This window comes from Mustela nivalis, assembly GCF_964662115.1.
Source record: "Mustela nivalis genome assembly, chromosome: 6".
Taxonomy (NCBI): Eukaryota; Metazoa; Chordata; class Mammalia; order Carnivora; family Mustelidae; genus Mustela; species Mustela nivalis.
In genome coordinates this window covers 4,109,308-4,130,755 of record NC_139025.1, presented here as the reverse complement: position 1 = coordinate 4,130,755, position 21,448 = coordinate 4,109,308, and the positions used below count along the sequence as shown (strand labels likewise).

Below are 21,448 nucleotides of genomic sequence, written 5' to 3'. Positions count from 1 at the left end.
TCCTCAGAGGGTGGGCCCACATGGGTGAGACCATGTCCATCCCCAATATGCCCACTTCCAGAGCAGCGCCTGGCACGTGGCATGAAGGAGACGTCCTCTCCTGCCTCTCTTGCCTACCCCAGCCGCTCTTCCAGGAGCAGCCCAGTCATCTCCGCCTCATCTGACACCTACTGGATGAAGAGAAAATTACCCCAAGCAATTCATTTTCTCTAATGACCTTGACTTTCAACCGGTGCCTTCTCTTCAACAGACTCTACACCCTCTATGAAAAAATGCATCTTCTCCTCTTCTCCTCTGCCTCCACCAGCCCTCGGCCATCACACGCATCAAGCAGACATCCCAGTAAGCACTGTGGCCACCCTCGAGCCATCAGCCGGCTCCTTGAAATCTGACAGGGCTGCCGTGAGAGCAGTCACTTAAGAGACATGAACTGTCATTCTCGTAGGAAACGCTTTAGTGGTGGATTCAGGTCTCAGTAAGTCAGTGCCGTTCTCAACAAGGACAGGTAACTAGCAGGTGCACGTTCACTGGAGGGCGCTGAGCGGGGGGCCAGCAGCCTGGACCCAGGATAGTGCTGGAGTGGGATGGTTAGCGTTTCAGCCAAACTGGAGTATAAGTTCTGACTCTCCTATTATTAAGAACTTAACCTTGGGTTCTCACTCAATCCCTGAAGGCTCGATTTCCTGATCCACAAAACAGAGACGACGATGAGGGTAATGATGAAGACGGGGGTGATGCCGGGCACCTCGGGCTGTCGAGAGGCTGCGTGCGTGATGGTTAAGAAACCCCCGCTGGAAGAAGCTGTCCAAGTCTAAACCCCATGTCCACCACTCACTAAGTACATAACCTTCGACAAATTACTTCTCTCTCTGCTTCCGTTTCTCCATCTTTTAAAATGGGGATAGTAACAGCGTCTGCCCAAACGGCTGTCGTGAAGGTAGAATGAGTTAATTCCTACAAAGGGCTAAGAAGAGCGCCTGCCCGGTGGTCAGCCTTGAGGAACTGTTGGCTGTTACAGTGATCACTGTATTGCATCGCCGCTCAGGCAGGTTTTCCCCCTCACCTTTTAACATCTCTGATATCCCGAGGCAATACTGCCATATTTAGTATCTTACAGTGACTGCACGCCGGTTTTCCCATCTTTCCACATCTCTAAAACTAGGATACCCCTCAGCATCTTAGACCCTGTCCACTGAGCACAGCACTGGTCTATGGAAGACACTCAACATTTACATGATGAGTCAATGTCTATTGATCTAAAATATAACATTCTCTCTCTCTCTTTTTTTTTTAAGTAGGTTGCATGCCCAGCATGGAGCCCAACAAGGGGCTCAAACTCACGACCCTGAGCTGAGATCAAGATCAAATACTCAACCGACTGGGCTACCCGGGAACCCTGGAACATTCCACTTCCTACAATCTCTCTCTGTAGACAAATACTGTAAGAAATGGATTCGATTTCTTCCATGGTATAATTCTTCTACTACTGGCAACAGAAGATATTTATTTCTAAGCCAAGATTTCTCAAATGTCTAACTACATAGAAACTTGCTGGGAATGATCCCCGCCCCTTGAATTTTGAAATTTCACACTCTCAGAAGCAACAATCAGAATTCTAACATAAGGCACATCTCACACCAAGAGGCCTGCTATTAAATTACAGGAAGTGATTATGTAGGTTCATTAAGAAGCAAAATGTTGGTTCATTGGTAAGAAAAAAAATTATCAATGAAATATTAAGGTTTGGTGGTTGTTTCTCTTGATTGTATTGGGGGCTCTGTTCTGATGGCCAGACGTACAGACAGGATCAAAGAGCACAATCTGTGTCAGACAGAATATATGAAAAAATGTAATCACAGAACACCTCAGTTATCCAGACTGTTTGAAATAGATGCTTAAAATGTGAAAATTTCAGGGGTGCCTGGGTGGCTCAGTGGGTTAAGCCACTGCCTTCAGCTCAGGTCATGATCCCAGGGTCCTGGGATCAAGCCCCGCATTGGGCTCTCTGCTCAGCGGGGAGTCTGCTTCCTCCTCTCTCTCTGCCTGCTTCTCTGCCTACTTGTGATCTGTCTGTCAAATAAATAAATAAAATCTTTAAAAAAAATGTGAAAATTTCAGATCAATAAGGTCTACTCCTTGAACTTCACGTGAAACTCTTCTCTATAGCCATCTCTTTAAGTGCGGATCTTTTCAAAACATATTCTTTTTTGGGGCGCCTGGGTGGCTCAGTCATTAAGCATCTGCCTCTGGCTCAGGTCGTGATCCCAGGGTCCTGGGATCGAGCCCCACATTGGCTCTCTGCTCAGTGGGAAGCCTGTTTCCCCTCTCCCACTTCCTCTGCTTGTGTTACCTCTCTCTTTCTCTGTCAAATAAATAAAGTCTTAAAAAAAAAAAAAAAACATTTTCTTTCTTCACTTTCCTACTTCCTGTGTCATGCTACTGGCGTGGCTTGCTGACCACTGCCCGCCACGAGCATGGGCACTCTGTGGCGCCCCCCGGCGCCGCCTGCCCGCACGGCTGGTGCTCGTGCTGCTGCTGTTGCGGACGTTCTCACGCTTCATATTGTCGGTTTCCTCGCCCGCCGGGGGACTGTCACCGGTCACATTCTGTTACTGCTGATGGGCCACGTTCTAGAAGCTCCTTCTAACCAATGGCTCTATTCTTAACAGGCTTTAAACCAAGCAACCTGATAACTAACTTTGTTAGAATTGGACTTAAAACATAGTTAAACAGATCCCTGAATGATGAGCTTACCTGTGAATAAAATGCACAAGGTCTGTCACATAAACAGCATTTAGTCCCAGATACACGGCCAACTCCTATTTTTTTCAAAAAGATCCTAAAGTTTTTAGATCCAAAAGCTTTTCGCGTCTACAGATGTATAAAACTTGCCTGTCTATGCTATTTATTAGTAATTTACTAAAGCACACATTTCCAATCACATATAAAATATACTAGTTTGATAATAACACTTTTTCCACTTTCCCACGTGGTAACCATTTTATTTGAGCTCTTCGTGTGCAACTAAAACTCTGTTCCAAGCCTTAACTAGTCCCTCACAGAAAACGGAGCAGCCGATTTGCTTCCATGTGTCCAAGAAGCACGAGGCGATGTGTACAAGACCACACGTCGGGGCGCTTCCCAGGGGCGTCTCCGCGGCTCATGTGTCCCGACACCTGACACACCTGTGCAGCCGCCCCCCCCCGGGGATACTTGCTGCACGGGCCGACCGTCTTCTTCTTCTGTCCAGTTTCCTGCAGTGACCTCTCGAAGCCTCCAGGACCAGCCCCAACTGAGGCCGGCTCAGGCGCACGCACTCCCCTCCACGGTGCTTTAGTTCAGAAGAAGGTGAGGCGCGAGCACCCTGGGGCGCGGGAGGGCCTGTGCGAGGATGCAAAGAGAAGGGCCGCGTGTCTCGTCGGGGGTCACGCTTGGGGGTAAGCCCTGCCTTGTTCTGAGCCGCAGAACAGGCCGCTGACCGTGGCAGAGCCAGCAGAGCGGCCCCGGAGGGACCTGAGGCGAGGAAGGCCTGAGCAGTCTCTACTGCCCCGGGAGCCACCCTCAGCCAGCTCCTGGCCAGCCTGAAGGCACAGGGCTGCACCCGTCCCACCGGCAGCCCTGTGCCAGGTAGACAAGAAGGCCCGAAAAATACCTCCCAAGCACAAAGGAGCTCAGTACAGTGTATTTATAGGAACGCCCGTACTCTGGTGACTAGCGATTCTGAGGAGGAAAACAAAGCATATGGGAACTACAAGCTTTAAAAGGAGATCTTAGATTAGCTCACAAATTATTCTACGTACCTCGTATTAGCTCATAAATATTCATGTCCATAAGTTCACATATGAGTGCAAGAGAGCCAGATTTTCTGTCACTGAGGAAGAAAGCAGGTTTGTAAGAATGTTTTGTCTTAATCAGAAAACAATCAAGTACTTAACTCATTGGCAAACATCTCCGGTAGACATGAAGCTCTCCCGGAGCAAAGGCTGAAGGGTCCTGACTGAAGCAGGCGCTGTGATTTTCAGTCAGCACTTCAGGTGAAATTAACTTAAAATAAGAGTAAAACCTTCACTTGGAGCAAAAATTCTAAACACTTGCCCCCTTTGTAATGAGCTGTGTCTTAAAAATATAAAATTGATTACCAGCAGACAGGAGAAAGGAGGCTAAAGAGTTGGCTGAGCAAAACAGGAAAAAGAATTTAATTCATCTCCGTGACTACAAATTTAGCTTTAATTTACCTAAACTCCTTCCATGTAATTGGGATAAATTATAACGGGGGAAAAAAATCCACAAAGCGGTCAGGGGAAAAGGGAGAAAGATGGGTCACAGCAGACCTGTGGGGTGTCTAGGCCTTGCCCGGGCTGGGGACAGAGGCCTCGGGCCCAGTGGGTGAGTCCCAGGTGGAGAACATGTCATCCCAGCCCCCACTCAGGGCACATCCAGTGGGGCGGTGTGTCAGGAGGCCCACACGAGGTCCCAGGCACAAGTGTCCGTGAAGCACGGGACACATGGGCAGCATGGTGACAGCCACCCTGGCTGCTCCAAGCACTGCAGGCCCGGAGGCCACACAGCTGTGACAAGATATTTCATGCGGAGTCCTCTGATTAAAACCTGCCGCACTTGAACTGTCAGAGACCTGGCTGGTTTTAAAGCAGCGGGAAGAGCCACCGAGGGGCTTCACCCAGCGTGCACCCCCTCAGGACCTATGAAAGGCCGGTCCCAGTACCCTGGGTCTGAGCTCCTGCAGAAGTGCTGGCATCTGGGGAAGAGCTGTGCTCTGCCTTCTCGATGGGCAGCTTAGCCTTAGGGAAGCTGTTCTAGAATTAGAACAGAAAAGTCCTCTGGATTACGTCAGCTGCAGGAAGGCAGCAGCTCCCACTGCCTGAGACGGTGCACACGTGGCAGCGGGCAGGGAGAAAGCGAGTGCAGCCCCAGGCATGCGACACCGGGGCTCTCCCACGAGGCCACCATCCACCCTTGAGGTCTCGCCCGCCCAGGCCGCTGTCTACGGAGAGGCCTCCCCGAGCTGCGCGAGAGGAGCCGTCTGAATGCTGCTCTGGTGACATGGAGTCACCCAGATGAAGGCACAGCAGCAAGAGGGATCAGTCACGCGTTTGTCCCAGGGAATAAATACGGGACTTAAAGTGAAATGAAAATGGTTACTCCCTGAGCCACAGAGCAAATATTTTAAACATCTACGCGGTTTTTCTTAAAGAGTGATGTAATCGTTGTTATCAAATTGAGATAATTGGTAAAGTCCCCAATATACTTACAAAACCACTTCGTGCAACGTAAGAATGTTTGGGTGCGGATTCAGGCGCCTCAGAGCTTGTATCTCCCGCAGGTTGTTCACGTGCTCGATACTATTGTGCAGGGAAAAGAAGTAACTCGCTTTTAATTTAGGTCAGCTTTCATTAGGGTTATTCAGTCATTATCTGTTACCTGCGATCACAACCGAAAACCTCACAAACATTTCAAGCAAGTTAATCGGCTTCCATTTCTCCCGTCAGCAGCTGAAGTTCAGCATGTCTCGTTCTGGTTATTATCTGATTAAAAACCAAGCATCTTATAGCTTTGGACATACATTCAGATCTACCCCACCTAAGCTCCTGAAAGAATACCTTGGTAGTTTCTTTTATGATTAATAAACATACATTGGGTGCCTGGGTGGCTCAGTGGGTTAAGCTGCTGCCTTCAGCTCAGGTCGTGATCTCAGGGTCCTGGGATCGAGTTCCGCATCGGGCTCTCTGCTCAGCAGGGAGCCTGTTTCCTCCCTCTCCCTGCCTGCCTCTCTGCCTACTTGTGATCTCTGTCAAATAAATAAATAAAATCTTAAAAAAAAAAAAAAAAGAAAACCAGCTATCATACCCCAAAACATACTCTGCTTATTGTGACATAATTCTTTCCTGCCTCTATAGACACTTCACTCAGAAATAATGAACTAATAGATTTAGAAAGGCAATTTCCTCTGAGCATCACTAGCCTTTGTTCAAATAAAAAGATTTTTATCTTCAGAAAATATAAATCAACTCTGTTCTCTTTTAAAAATCATGGAAAAAAAATCTAAAAGACTGGAGTTAACTATGTTTTTTAAAGATTTCATTTATTTATTTAACAGAGATAGAAAGCACACGAGCAGGGCAGGGGGCAGGCAGAGAGAGGGAGAGGGAGAAGCAGACCTCCCACCGAGCAGGGAGCCCGATGCGGGGCTCGATCCCAGGACCCTGGGACCGTGACCCAAACTGAAGGCAGATGCCAAACGACTGAGCCACCCAGGGGCCCCTGGAGTTAACTATTTTTCTCTGCCTTGGAGTTGCTTTGAATCTTGTGGTCAGGTGACATTCAGGGGCTTTTTTTGTTTTCACTGTCCTACTGGACACAGAAACAATCATGGGATTGAACACAGAGGAGTACAAACAGCCTCTGTTCCAAAAAGAACCAATGATATCTGCCACAAATGGATTTTTTTTTCTGCAACTGGAAAAAATTCTAATTACCAGATCAAAGTCTAAAAAATAAAAAATTATTAATTATGCAATTTCAACATTTCATTTTATTGGAAATTTTTTTTAGATTTATTTTAGAGAGAAAGAGAGAGAGTATACGTGAGGGGCAGAGACCTGAGGGAGAGGGGAGCAGAATCCCCCCTGGGCGGAGGGTCTGATACCATGGGGCTCGATCTCTGGACCCAGAGCATGACCTGAGCCAAAACCAACAGTGGGACGCTTAACAGACTGAGCCATCCAGGCGCCCCGGTTTATCTAACTAATCCAATGTGTAAGAAGAAAGTCCTGGGGCGCCTGGGTGGCTCAGCAGGTTAAAGCCTCTGCCTTCGGCCCAGGTCATGATCCCGGGGTCCTGGGATCAAGCCCCGCATCGGGCTCTCTGCTCAGTGCAGAACCTGCTTCTCTCTCTCTCTCTCTGCCTGCCTCTCTGCCTACTTGTGTTCTCTGTCAAATAAATAAATAAAATCTTAAAAAAAAGAAAAGAAAGTCCTTAAGCTGAAGGGAAAGAAGAAGCAGTTATATTAATATTAGACCAAACAGATTTCAAAATAAAGGTTATTCCTAGCTATAACAACTTCATGATGATGGGGCAGTACACCGAAAAGATAGGACAATGTGCTGAATAGGACGGCTTCAGTACACAAGCAGTAAAGACTGACGGTGGAAAGCAGAAGGAGCTGGAAGCTTTGGGACCCCTCTACATCACTGAGAAGGTCGGCAAAGATGCACAAGATCCTAACGGCACTGCTGGCCACCTTGACCTAACCAACCTTACACTGAACTCACATTTAACACCTAAGCACAATGTGCTCTTTACTCCGACGAATACGCTAGACCCAAAGATAAGTCTCAGTAAACTTCCAAACACAAAGACTTACAGAACATGTTTTCTGACCACAATAGCTTATGACAGTAAGCAAGCTAGAAGAGCCCCAAACATCTGCAAATTAAACAACACTCTTGTAAATAAACACGGGGAAAGAAGAACTCACAAGGAGAATTAAACACATTTTATTTCATTTATTTTAAAATTTTTAAAATTTATTTATTTGACAGACACAGATCACAAGTAGGCAGGCAGACAGAGGAGGAGGAGGCAAGCTCCCTGCTGAGCCGAGAGCCCAATGTAGGGCTCCATCCCAGGATCCTGGGATCACAACCTGAGCTGGAGGCAGAGGCTTTAACCCACCGAGCCACCGAGGAGCCCCTAGAAAACATTTTAAACCAAGCGATAAGAAAACACAACATATCAAGATGTACAGAATGCAGGAAAACAGGGCTTAGATGTGTATTTGTGGCTTTAAATGCTTATGTTAGGAAGAAATGGTTAAAAATAAATTATCTGTTTTCACCTTAAGATAGACTAAGAAGAGCAAATTAAACCAATGTAGAAGAAAAGCAACACTAAAGAAGAGAAATTGATGGCACAGAAAACAGACAAAGAAGGACGCCTGGTGGCTCAGCCGGTTGCCGACTGACCCCTGCTTTTCGCTCAGGTCGTGATCTCAGGGTCATGAGAGCAAGCCTTGCGTTGGACTCTGCACTTAGCAGGAAGACCGCTTTGGACTCTCTCTCCCCCTCTTCTACCCCACCCCCACCCCGCTCTTTCTCTCTAAAAATAAATAAATAAATCTTAAAAAGAAGAAGAAGACGACGACGACAAAGAAGAAAATAGACAAATAACAGAGAAAATGAACAAACCCGAAGCTGGTTCTTTGAAAAGATTAATAAAACTGATAAACCTCTACCAAGATCAACGGAGGAAAAAAAATTATATAAAACACTACCACCACCAAACGATATCAGGAATGACAGGGACCATCACTAGAGTTAGATATTAAAAAGATAAGAGAGGGGGGCACTGGAGTGGCTCAGTTCGTTAAGCATCTGCCTTCAGTTTGGGTCATTATCCCAGAGTTCCGAGATTGCGCCCTGCATTGGGCTCCCTGCTCAGCAGGGAATCGGCTTCTCCCTCTTCCTCTCTCTCAAATAAATACATAAAACCTTTTTTAAAAAAAGATTTTATGTATTTATTTGACAGACAGAGATCACAAGTAGGCAGAGAATCAGACAGAGAGAGAGGAGAAAGCAGGCTCCCTGCTGAGCAGAGAGCCAGATGTGGGGCACGATCCCAGGACCCTGGGATCATGACTTGAGCCGAAGGCAGAGGTTTTAACCCACTGAGCCACCCAGGCGCTCCAAACCTTTTTATTAAAAAGGACAAAAGGGAGTATTATGAACTGTATGCCAATACATTTGACAATTTAAAAAGACAAACCCCTTGAAAGACATAATTACAAAATCCGACACAAACCTGAAAATCAAAGTAGCCCTATGTTTACCAAAGAAACAGAATTTGTTATCAAAAGCCTCCTCACCTGATGGAAGTGTTCCAAAATGGTATTACGGTGATAGCTGTACACCTGTATAGCTTTCCTTACAGCGGTGGACTTTCAGGGTATGTAAATTATATCTCAATGAAGCTTTGAAAACCTTATAAAAATCCAAAATCATTTGGTTCTACTTGACTCTTCAACATTCCATGGCCCTGATACACCGCGGAGCCATGGCCCACTATACTGCGTGGTGGGGGTGAACCTTCCCCACAAAGGAAACTTCTAGGCCCAGGTAATTTCACAGGGGAATTACTTCAAACATTTAAGAAATACTCACACATGTTTCACAAAAGAAGGTTTGTGAGTGGCTGGTAAGCACACGAGTGAGTATCCATCATCACCAGTCACCAGGACAGTGGAAACTAAACTAAATAAGGTACCACTCGCCAGGGTGGCTAACACCTAAGACTAACACCGCCAAATGCTGGGGCCGTGCAGATCAGTTATGACTCTCTTTCATTGTTGGTGGGGATGGAAACAGGAAAAGTGCATTGGAAAAGGGCTCCATCATTTCTTCCACAAAACTCCTACTCTTGGCTCCGGTGGTTCTATTCTAGGGAGCTGCATGAGAAAAATGAAAACCTAGATCCCAACGAGGCTTGAGCACGAGTTTTAACAGCAGCTTTATTCACAGCAGCCTCCAACCCAAACCAGTAAAAGTCCATCGCCAGGAGAACGGATAAACAGCTGGTGTGTTACTAGGTAGTAAACAGGTATAAACTACGGGTGCAACAGGGCAGAGGAATCTCCAAGACCTCCCGCTGCGCCAGGAGAGTGGGTCACCGGAGCATGGTGGGTGCTTTTGCTTTCGGTGGTTCCATTTAGTACGAACTTCTAGGAGAGGATGAGTGACTGCCTGGGATGGGGGTGGAGAACTGCCAGGAAGGAGTCTTTTAGGTGACAGAAATGTTCTAGCTCTTAATTACATGAAAGCAGCCGTTTGCCAAAATCATAAAAAAATGTGCATTTTAACGTATGCAAATTCCGCCTTAAAAAAAAAAATGGTGCACGGACAAGCAAGTGGGAAAGCAGCCTGTTGGAGACGCACAAGAAATGAACATGACAGCCGTGTTGATTCCGGTGGCCGGATACCTGGGGTCCCGTTATACTGCTCTGTTTACTTTGTATACGTTTGAAATTTTCCATAATTATATTCTTTTTAAGTAAAAGAGCTTTTTTTTTTTTTTTAGATTTTTATTTATTTATTTGACAGAGAGAAATCACAAGTAGATGGAGAGGCAGGCAGAGAGAGAGAGAGGGAAGCAGGCTCCCTGCCGAGCAGAGAGCCCGATGCGGGACTCGATCCCAGAACCCTGAGATCATGACCTGAGCCGAAGGCAGTGGCTCAACCCACTGAGCCACCCAGGCGCCCCAAAGTAAAAGAGCTTTTAAAGTGACTCATTAACTTCTTATCTTTGTTTTAACTTATAACCTTCCAAAGCAGAATTTATTTCTGCAAAAGTGATTTGAGGACCACGCAGTGATGGGACGTGAGGAAAACCGTGTGCCAAGTCAAGACCAGAACAGACCGTCTGCAGCAGTGAAGAGCGCCGCGAAGAGTACTGGTCCTTCTCTGGGTCCCAGGCTGGGCTCCACTGCTTGCCGGCTCGCGAGGAAACTCAGCTCTCCGACCAGGCTTCCCCAAGGCAATGACACCATCCATCTTTCCTCTCGGGCTTTAGTGAGGACTCAGGGCTCTACACACATAACTCACTGGCACTGGGCCCGGCGCCAGACACATGGCCAACAACCATTGTCCTCTTGTCATGATCCCTGCTATCGCCTGCCTCACTTTCCTAAAGTCTTGAAACCCCACTCACCTGCACTGCCCCACGGCAGGCTGATCTATGACTGTGGATCTCAGGGCAAGCGCTGTGCTGAGACCTGCGAGAGACATCCTCTGGGTCTTCGCATGGCACACACAGAGCAGCTGACACAGAGACTGAGGAGCTGTCCAAGGTCCCAAAACTTCAGAGCCCGAGCTTGTCCTTGTGCCGACCAGGAGTAGCCCGTATGTGTGTCTTACTGCTTCAGGACACCAGAGAGATCTTACAACTATCAGGACTATGGACTTTTTTTTTTTTTTTTAAAGAAACCCATTCTGCTTCTTTACAGTATTTCTATAGGAAGAATACAAAATACAATCATAGCAAAAAAGAAAAAGGGGGAGACCTGTAATGAACTGTTGCCCTTGTGGTAAGGACAGGTGGAAACCAGGGTATCCAAAGGACTGGGTCACACCACAGGCCTCCAGCAAGTAAGTCATTATCCCCAAACTGAGCCTCTGCGCCACTCTGCCGGAGAACAAGCCTCAGAAGCTCAAAGTGCCTTCCTGACCCAGTACTAATGAACGGGCTTCTCTGACCTCACCCGGACGTCACATTAGCAACTATTACTGCAAACGCAGTCAATTTCTATTTTTGTAAAAGTGAAAGGAAGGGACTGGAAGTAAGACTTGGAGGGGGTGGGAGTCAGAAGCTCCAAATACCAACCTCATTCTGCCCGTGTGACTCAGCGTGATCTTCCTCATTTCTCATGCCACCCACACAACTGTGCAAGGTGACTTTGAGCATTTACTTAGGCGAGGATAAATCAGCAGAAATGCATTTTTAAAGAACCCAAAATTATTCTTCAAATGAATAAGATTACACTGTTTAATAATGATAGACACTCCAGGAATCCAGAAGCTAGAAATATTATTTTCATGGTTACAAAAAAATGCTTTAAAACCCCCATTAAACCTCTGGATCAAGTATCAGTGACACTAGAGCTTCCAACAAATTACTGGCAATCTCTTTCTTGAAGTGACCACCAAGGCAGTTGTCTTTCTTTTAGAACTTTCTTCTAGAAACTATAAGGTCATTTCTTCCTATAAGTCAGAAATAACAGTAATACCTTTACTAGTGAAGGGAGCTTAGGAGCAATAGGGGTCAGTCCAGATCACCAATGGTTAATTTTATTTATTTTGCCTTTTTTTTTTTAACTTTGAAATCATTTTAGACTAACAGAAGAGTTAATAAGATGGTACAGAAAATCCCCATAACCCAGCTGCTCCTAATGTTAACACCTTATGCAACATTTATCAAAACTAAAAAGTTAATATTGGTACAGTACTATTAACTAGACACTTTATTTGGATTTCCCTAGTTTTCCTATGAAGGTCTTTTTCTCTTCTAGGACCCAGGACACCTCATTATAATTAAGACCTCCGGTCTACGACACTTCCTGTCTTTGTTTTTTTACTACATCGACAGTTGTAAGGGGTGCCAGGCAAGTATTCTATAGAATGCCCCTTAGTTTGGTCTGGTCTGATGTATTCTCATAATTAAATATTAAATATTAAATAACTAACAGTTATGGATCTTCAGGGAAGAGCACCATGGAGATAATATGCTTGCTCTTTCAAACCCATTATATCAGAAAGTACATGGTATCAATATGTCTTACGACTGACGATGTTAATCATTTAGTTAAGGTGATATCTTCCAGGTTTTTCACTGTAAAGTTACTATCCTTCCCTCCCTACTTTCTATCCCTTAGAAGCAAGTGCAGCCCATATTCAAGGGCCAGGAAATTAAGCCCCATCTCCTGAAGGAAGGATTACCAAACCATGTGTGGACATATGTTAAAACCACCATAGTAATTAATAAATAGTTAGGGGGGAACTCATTTGAGGCTCTGCAGAAATCCTGTTCTTGTTAAGTTTCATCTACTTATTTTATTTAAGATTTTATTTATTTATTTGTCAGAGAGAGAGAGCACAAGCAGGCGGAGCAGGAGGCAGAGGGAGAAGCAGACTCCCCACTATACAGGGAGCCTGATGCAGGACTTCATCCGAGGACCCTGGGATCATGACCTGAGCCGAAGGCAGACGCTTAACCCACTGAGCCACCCTGGCATCCTATCACCTACTAATTTTAGTATCCATCAGCTTATTCTCTCTGAAGAAATTATTACTGTTATTCTAATGATGATATTCTATTTCCATCATTCTTTCTATATTTATTAATTGGAATTTTTCTGAAAGGAAGAATTGTCCCCTCCTCCCAATTTATTTATTCACTCATTTATTTGTCAGTATGGACTCATGGTTATTTGAAAAGATAGATGGGAGGGTAGACAGAGAAAGAGAGAGAGAGATGTGTGTACATACAGACTAGTGTACAGATTAGTTCTGTCTGCTGAGTCCAGGGGGATCGACATTCCAAGAGCAATGAGCACATCTGGTGCCAAGATCTTGTTTTCTAAATACCTTTCTCCAGTAAAAGGAACCAGGGCTCGTTAGAGAAATGGATGATTCTAGGGGCAGGAAAAATACAAGATGAGCCTAGAGAATTTTGTGGTGCCAAAAATTAAAGTGTTAAAGAAGGAAAGGAAAAGAAAAAGGATGGAGCATATCAGGAGAACACAGGAGCCAACCTGAAAGAGCCTCCAAAGCCACAGCTGGGATAATCTAAGCGGAACAATGATTAAATAATGACAGTACTGGGTCGTAATCTCCGCTAGTTGTGAACATATGTATCAAGAGCAAATTAGGACTCACAAGAATAAACCCAAAACCCAGTTACTCTCAGGTTTGGATTACGTGGTTGGCAGATACCTGTCAAAACCAGCTCAAGACTCTATCGCTGACTCCGTACATCAAACAGCGACAAAATTCCACCAGCCCAGAGTAAGTGTACTTCTTTTCAAGTAAAGCCAATACCTGAAATTATGATTTATACAACAGAAGCTAAAGCCTTGATAATCCCCTAAATGTACACAAAGTTTAAAAAAAAGCAACACTGGGATGCCTTGCTGGCTCTGTCCATGGAGTATCAGACTCTTGATCTTGGGGACCTGAGTTCAAGCCCCATGTTGGGTGTAGGGATCACTAACTAAACAAACGAACAAAACAAAACAAAACAAAATAAAAAGTAATTCTGATTCAGCAGTATTTTATTAAAAACCTTTACTTATTCTGAGTTTTTAAAAGAAAAACAGGTGTTGTAATCAACCACATTTTTAGATTTTATTTTTTTAACTTTTTTTTTTTAAAGATTTTATTTATTTTACAGATGGAGATCACAAGTAGGCAGAGAGGCAGGCAGAGAGATATGGAGAAGCAGGCTCCCCGCTGAGCAGAGAGCCCGATGAGGGACTTGATCCCAGGGTCCTGAGATCATGACCCGAGCCAAAAGCAGAGGCTTTAACCCACTGAGCCACCCAGGCGCTCCTAAATTTTATTTATTTGTTTATTTATCAGAGATAGAGAGACAGAGTGCACAAGCTGGCAGAGCCGCAGACAGAGGCGCAGACAGAGGCAGAGGAGGAAGCAGGCTCCCCACTGAGCAGAGAGCCCGATGCGGGACTCGATCCCAGGCCCCTGAGATCATGACCCCAGCCGAAGGCAGCGGCCTAACCGACTGAGCCACCCAGGCGCCCCTGACCAACCACCTCGTCAGTCAGGACGAAGAGCACTAACTTTCCGAACTCGCTCGGGAGGACGGCTGCAGCCGCTGCCCGCCCGCCCGCGCCCGCCCGGCCCCGCCTGTCTGCTCGTCCCCGCTGGCCCCCGGCACCGGCAGAGGCGACCCCGCTGCGCACCGTGGAAAGCACGTCGCGTAGACCAGCCTCTCCCGCGGAGCCGCGGTCACAAGACGGTAGTTCTCCGGCTAAAACTGGGCGTCCCGGCCCTCAGAGGGCTGCTTCTTTGAGGCAAACCTTTCTGCGTCCGGACGCCTCCACCTCCCTGAGGGGCGCCGCGGGCCAGCACGACCGCAACCAGCCCCTCGGACGGCCGGTCCAGCCCGGAGGCGCGTCGCGTCTGCCGGCGTCTGTCCCGGCCACTCTCCACGTCACGACGGCCAGCCCCGCCGTCTGTCGGTGCGTCTGCCCCCGGCCCCGACGGTGGAAGCTGACGGGGGCGCCCGTCCCGTCCCGCCGCTCCAAGTCCCTTCCCGGCCAGCCCGGGCCGGCGGCGCGCGACCGAGCGGCGGTCCCGGCAGCTGCGCTCTTCGGCTCGCGGCGTCGGGAGGCCCCCGGCGAACGCCCGCCGCAGGCCGGTAGAGCCGCCGCCGCCGCCGCCCAGCGAGCGCCGACGGAGAAGCGAGGCACAGAGGCGAGGCCGAAGACGCCGCGGCGGAGGGCGGTCCCGGCCCTGTGAGATCCGGATCCAAATTCGGCTGTGCCGGCCTCGGGAGCTGCGGCGACGACTGTCGGGCTGCTTCGGATCTCTAAGCGCCTCTCCCCGTGTGCGAGCCAGCAGGGGGGCCGCAGACACCCCGTGGGGGGTCAGGAAGGGACGCGTCTGTCCTCTCTGACGGGAGGGACGGCCCCGCGCCCCCGATCTGAGAAACGCTGTGTGGCGGAAGAGGCTGCAGACGAGCGCGGCCGCAGGCTGTGGGCCACGTGGCAGGCGCCTGTGGTGTCTTACAAGCAGCAGCCACCGCTGAGACTCGGATTCCTGGGCCGTCACAGGCCGAGCGGCACGCCCGCCTGCTGAGAGTTTCCCGCTGCCTCGAGGCCAGCCTCCGCCTCCTCATCCTGACAGAGCTTCCTAGTCACGCCGCGCCCAACCCATGCCGCCCAGGAAGCAGCTGCGAGGCCGAGGGGATGAGGAGACGCTCTGAGGGCCAGAGCCTCCACACTGCTCGGGGGAGCGCCCTGTCCACAGCCGCTCCTGCCCCCTCCCGCCCCCCAGGGGATGAACGTTCCCAGCCCCGCCCGGAAGCGCTTCCCACATACTAACAGCCGCACCGTCAGTGAGATCAAAAGCGCCTCCCCCACTCCGAGACTGAGGGTGCGGATCTAAGGGCCCCACATGCACGGTCCAGGAGCACAGCGGCTGCGTGAAGGGAGGCCCGCGGGGACAATGACATGTTCTGTGGCCGCTGACCGCGGACACTGCAGTAAGCCCGGACGTAACCGTCATCACGACCGTCACCGTTTCCGGAAGCAAGTAAAATCCCACACACGAGCGGTCCAGAGGTCAGCCCCACTCCTCTGCCCGGAGGTCGCGGACTGCGTGTCACGCCGTGTCACATGAGTACGTGTTTCCCGCGACGACAAGGGGCCCTTCCTGCTCTAACCCTGCAGTGGCCAGGCGGCGCACGCGGCCCGCCCGCCTACCTTTCGAAGCGCTGCTTCATCTGTTTGCAGGCGTAGTAGCCGCCGTCCCTCAGGCTCTGCATCTTCGTCACCTCGGAAAACGTCCCCTCTCCGATTTTGCCAACTGCTTTATAGCCTAGAACAAAACAGCCACCGGATAACCGCTGTGTGTGCGAGGACTGTGCTCAGTTCCAGACGGTGGCTCTTTCACCCAGACGGTAACCCCAGGCCGGCACCCCGAGGACTGTTACTCCATTTTTCTTTTTTTTTAACTTTTTTTATTCAAGAGCGAGTGAGTAAGAGAGAGCATGAAAGGGGAGAAGGTCAGAGGGAGAAGCAGATTCCCCGTGGAGCTGGGAGCCCAACGCCAGACTCCATCCGGGGGCTCTGGGAGTCGCTCAACCACCTGAGCTGCCCAGGCGCCCTACTCCTACTTTCTAAGGTTCGGGGCTCCCCTCGGCTCAAGGGAAGCTGCCAGCAGGGGGAACTGCAGAAGAGGGTCAATGGGGCCAAACTTCCAGTTCCAAGAGAAGGAAGAACCGGGGATGGAACACCCCACAAGGTGACCGACCACAGCTAACACCCACCGCATGACATACAGGACAGTTGTTCAGAGAAGAGTCCCAAGAGTGCCCATCATGAGATTTCCTTTTGATTGTATCTGCCAGAGGGGATGGGCGGTAGCTGAACGCATCGTGGTCATCACTTCTCCATCTGTGTGAACCCAACTGTCATGCTGCCCGTCTTACACTCGCACAGCGACGCGTGCCCACTGTCTCTCAATACAACTGGGAAAAAAGTGAACAGGACTTTCACACATTGGGGAAAAAAATAGGCAGCTAGGTTGTGTATCGGCAATGAGCAGCGTCTCCTCCCTGGCTGTGCTCCCCCTCGTACAGTGGGGAAGCTCCCCGCCTGGACCCCGCCTGGAGGGAGAGGCTCAGCGCCCCGTCGGAGCGGAAAGCAGATGACCTGAGTGGCGAGGCGGGCTGGAACTCTCTAGCAGGAGCGCTCAAGCTCGGGCTCTGTGGAGGCATGGTCTTGCACCAGCAGCCTCCGAACCTTCCCCAACTTTCCCCTGAATGTCAGCCTCGGGGTCCTGCGGAAGGCCCAGCTGATCTGGTGTTTAGCATTTCCTGACTTTGGGAAAGCAGCTAGCAGCTTCGCTGGCTTTGCTGCCAACGCCACCATTGCCACTCTGGCTCAGATGACAGCTTCATAGTCGCCGATTCACTACATTAAATGCCATGCTGTCTGAAGTCCCTAGGGCAGTGGCTGTGTCTCAAACCAAACCCTGACAGGTGCAGGAACGAGGATCTTGAGCTAAGATGCCGGGAACAAAAAATGTAAGAAATACAGTCAGGTGGCAGACAGCAGGCTGGGGTGCTGGGGAGTCTGGTGTGCCACGCTGAGGACCCAAGTCCCTCCTGCGGTGACTGCTGCCTGGCATGCAGCAGTGTCTCCCCAGCCTGCAGGCCTCTGGAAAGCAGTGCGAAGGGCCAGGGAGGTGGGGCAATGTTGACTACTGACTGCCTCGGCAAAAGGGTTCCAGACAACAACGAGCTCAGCGCACAAATGCTACTTTTCAAGCAGAGATGGAAGGAACGAGAAAAACCCAAAAGGAAAAAGTCTTACTGGGTTGAAAAATTTTCTTCAGTCCAAGTAAGAGAAGAGTAAGATAGTAAAATATGTTGACAGAAGCAGTCTGTGAGACTTCCCAGTTGCACAAAAGGTTCAGCATGGCACCAAGATCACAGAAAGGCAGCTACTCCCCACCCCAGCCAGGCACTGATTTGGGGGAGCTTGAAGGGAGGGCCTGGAGATCGGGACGAGACACAGAATGCAAGGCCCAAAACAGGGCAGCCTTTCGAACTGTGTCTAGGAAAGAACCAGGAGTATGGAGCTGACCAGAAGCAAACAGATCAGAACCTGTTAAACAGACCACCACCTCTGGGTCCCAGACCTACACGAGCACAGAGCAGACTTGTACAACAGCACAGCCCCAAAGGAGGCCGCCCCCTCCAACACCTCTCTTGGATAGGACACATCTGTAATGCCCACATGAGTTCTGATTTGAACAAACCAGTGATAAAAGACAGTGTTTTTTTTTAGAAGTAATAATGTTTCTTAGAAATATGTATAAAAATGAAAAAAATTCTCTATTAGCAAGAAATACTGAAATACTGCCAGGTTAAATAATAAGGTGTGTGAGATTTGCTTTAAAATGCTCCTGTGGGGGCGCCTGGGTGGCTCAGTGGGTTAAAGCCTCTGCCTTCGGCTCAGGTCATGATCTCAGGGTCCTAGGATCGAGCCTGGCATTGGGCTCTCTGGGAGGTGGGGAGCCTGATTCCTCCTCTCTTTCTGCCTGCCTCTCTGCCTACTTGTGATCTCTGTCTGTCAAATAAATAAACTTTTAAAATAAATAAATAAATAAATAAATAAAATGAATAAAAAATAAAATGCTCCTGTACGTTCCCACTGGCCACTGCTGAACATGTACATGGGGACAGTCACTTGGAGGGCAGTCTGACATACCCGTTCCATCTGTAAGACATCCATACCCTCTGACACAGCAATTCCAAGTGGAGAAAAACACTTGCTCAAGTAGGTATGTTAGTTTAACATTATATTAATAGGGAAAAACTGTTGCCCCCCCCATGTGGAACTAGATAAATTATGTACAGTTTATCCATATAATGGAATATATTGAATATATTTAAAAGAATGACCCAGATTAGGGGTGCCTGGGCAGCTCAGTCCATCAAATGTCAAACTCTTGGTTTTGGCTTGGGTCGTGATCTCAGGGTGGTGGAATGGAGCCCCATGTCAAACTACTTGAGAATTTCTTTCCCTCTGCCCTCTCTCTATCTTTCTCTTCCTCTCAAAAAAAAAAAAAAATTGACACAGAATATTATTCCCTTTAAGATAATAATACATTTAGTGCTCTGAGGGGTAAGGTTACCAGTGTCTCCACACCTAAGTTAGATATTTTCCATAATGACAGCACCATTTTATTAAAAAGCAACAATAAAAACTATAGACTCCAGGCAGGGATAAGAATGGCAAAATGTCATCACTGTAGAAACTAGGTAATGGTACACAGGAGGGCTCACTGTATTATTTTCTCTACCTCTGGCATGCTTGCAGCTGTCCATAATAAAAAGTCAGAATAACAAAATAAAAGCAGAGGAAATGGCAGTTGCTGCGGCAGTCACAGCGCGCACCAAGACAGCAGGCAGAAAAAAGGAAAAACCAAAACGCCCCCATGCGACCCCCCTCCCCACACAAGCTCACACCCCTCTGACCAGCCAGGAGAGAAATGAGCCCCCGGGAAACCTTAGCAGATAGAGATGATGGAAAAGCTACCAGGAAAGACTCCCGATGGGGAGCACCCACATAGGACTTGACGTGAGCGTGAAAAACACCTCTCTTGTGAAAGCACTGGAAACTCGGGGTTTTATGTATCCGTTATAGCACCTCAGGAGCATTACCTTAATATACCTGATATATAAATATCATGTCATAAAACAGAAGCAATGAGAGACTTTTGAGAATTTGTATTTATAAGATTTCACAGAAAAGTCATCTTTTGGGGGCACCTGGCTGGCTTGGTCAGTGGAGCCTACAACCCTTGATCCCAGCTCAGGTCTTGATATCAGGGTTGTGAGTTCAAGCCCCACACTGGACTCTATGCTGGGCATGGAGTTCACTTAAAAAAAAAAAAAATCATCTTGTCATTCAATATTCAGTGACTTTAGTTACAAAAATTCAGCCTGTGCCTAATTTTTCAGAACAAACTTCTCCCTGTCTGAGATTTTACTTAATTATAAGTTACCAAATTAGCCAGCTCCTGTTTCATGAGAACTGGCGGAAGACACAGCGTCTTGCATCAGAGACGAAGGACCTTATCACTCACAGTAGAGCCGAAGTCTCATGGTGGTGACACGATGGGCCCAGATGACATGTGTACATGCAACCGACTGCTTTACTGGAGAGGAACCCAGGGCCAGTGGCCCAGCCCTTCTTGGGCAAGCAGCTCAGAGACGGATAAGCTTGCCATCTGGCATACTCAGCAAGAACTTGCAGGGAAGCTCAGGGCATAGAGCAAAGTGCTTCCCCCAACAGCTCATTACAGGGTTAATACTCACGGCAGCCACTGTTACTGAGACCGTACATGGTATGGTATTGTTCTTGCCTGTAAGTATTCCTATATATGTCATATTGACTTCACTGCTACCTTTCAATCTTACTCAAAATAACAATTTCAGTGCACATTTTCAAATATCTTAGCTTCAGGCCACATGAGATGAGAAAATCCTATTTGTAATTACGTATTTGTAGAAATTAGAAAAAATGCTTCTCCCCAAGAACAGCATCTCCCCATGTTATTACCATTCAAAATGCCACACACCGCCACCATGCCATAATGGCTACCACGGGAGGAAATAAGGACCTGTGACTGCTGTGCATCTGGGAGACGTCAGCAACTTGTGCAGGGGAAGACTGAAGAAACAATTGTTTAAGTTGCTCACAAAAATTTATTTTCAAAAGAGGACTTCTAAGGAGGGAGCTAGAAAGCACTGAGAGTACCCTAAATAGATAGGCCTTCTTCCTAACCCCTGGCACCTGTGACTGTTACCTTATTTGGAAGGTCTCTGCAGGTATAATTAAGTGAAGGATGTTGAAATGAGAACATTCTGGATTACCCAAGTGATCCAATGGCAAGTCCTTATAAGAGACACAGAGAGAGAGCAGAATAGTGGTTGCCAGGGCCTGGGGAATTGTGATTCAGCAGGTATGGAGTTTTAGTCATGCTGGGTAAAAAAAGTTCTAGAGGTTTGTTGTACAATAACATGCACATTTAGCAATTCTATACACTTAAAGGTTTATTAAGAGGGTAGAACTCATGTCATTGTTTTTCACAACAATAAAAAAAGGGAGAGAGACACACACATAGAAGAGGCGGCCATGTGAAGACAGACGCAGAGCGCCAGAAGCCTCTGGAAGCTGGAACGGGGGAGGAAGGATCTGAGAGAGCACAGTCCTGCTGACACCTTGATTTCAGACTTCTGGCCTCCAGAACTGGCAGAGAATACATTTCTGTTGTATGAAGTCCCCAAACTTGTGGCAGCCCCAAGATACAAACAGAACATAACCAGTATTTTTTTAATCTAAGGAAAACTTTTTTTTTCCATTAAAAGTAAATATTTTCTAAGTTTAACAACAGTAGCACTCGCTCTGAAAAGACTGATCTGCTTGACTACATAAACACATAAAACTCCAGCACCTGAAAAAACACTATAAAAAAATGGCTAAGTCAACTATGAAAATGCCATACAAAGGACTGTTTATAGCAGATATAAGGAATATGGTAGCTCTGTAGCTTCTGACAGGGAAGAACCTTTTCAGATATATTATTAAACAAAAAAGACAAATTAAGGAACAGCATGTCAACTATGT

The 21,448-nt window shown here is 47.8% G+C and overlaps 1 protein-coding gene across 8 annotated transcripts in view; it reads right to left on the bottom strand.

Moving 5' to 3' along the window:
• The window catches only part of MOK (MOK protein kinase), a 50,546-nt gene that overhangs the window by 14,196 nt on the left and 14,902 nt on the right, over positions 1-21,448 (bottom strand). For 7 of the 8 annotated variants that reach the window (XM_082737520.1, XM_082737518.1, XM_082737517.1 and 4 more), the window contains exons 2-4: positions 16,010-16,124; positions 5,271-5,360; positions 3,801-3,871 (exon numbers count right to left, since the gene is read on the bottom strand). In XM_082737520.1, the coding sequence (XP_082593646.1) occupies positions 3,801-3,871; positions 5,271-5,360; positions 16,010-16,124 (276 nt within the window). Of the gene's footprint in view, positions 1-3,800; positions 3,872-5,270; positions 5,361-14,363; positions 14,412-16,009; positions 16,125-21,448 lie in introns of those variants that run through there. The other variant, XM_082737521.1, reaches the window with a different exon arrangement.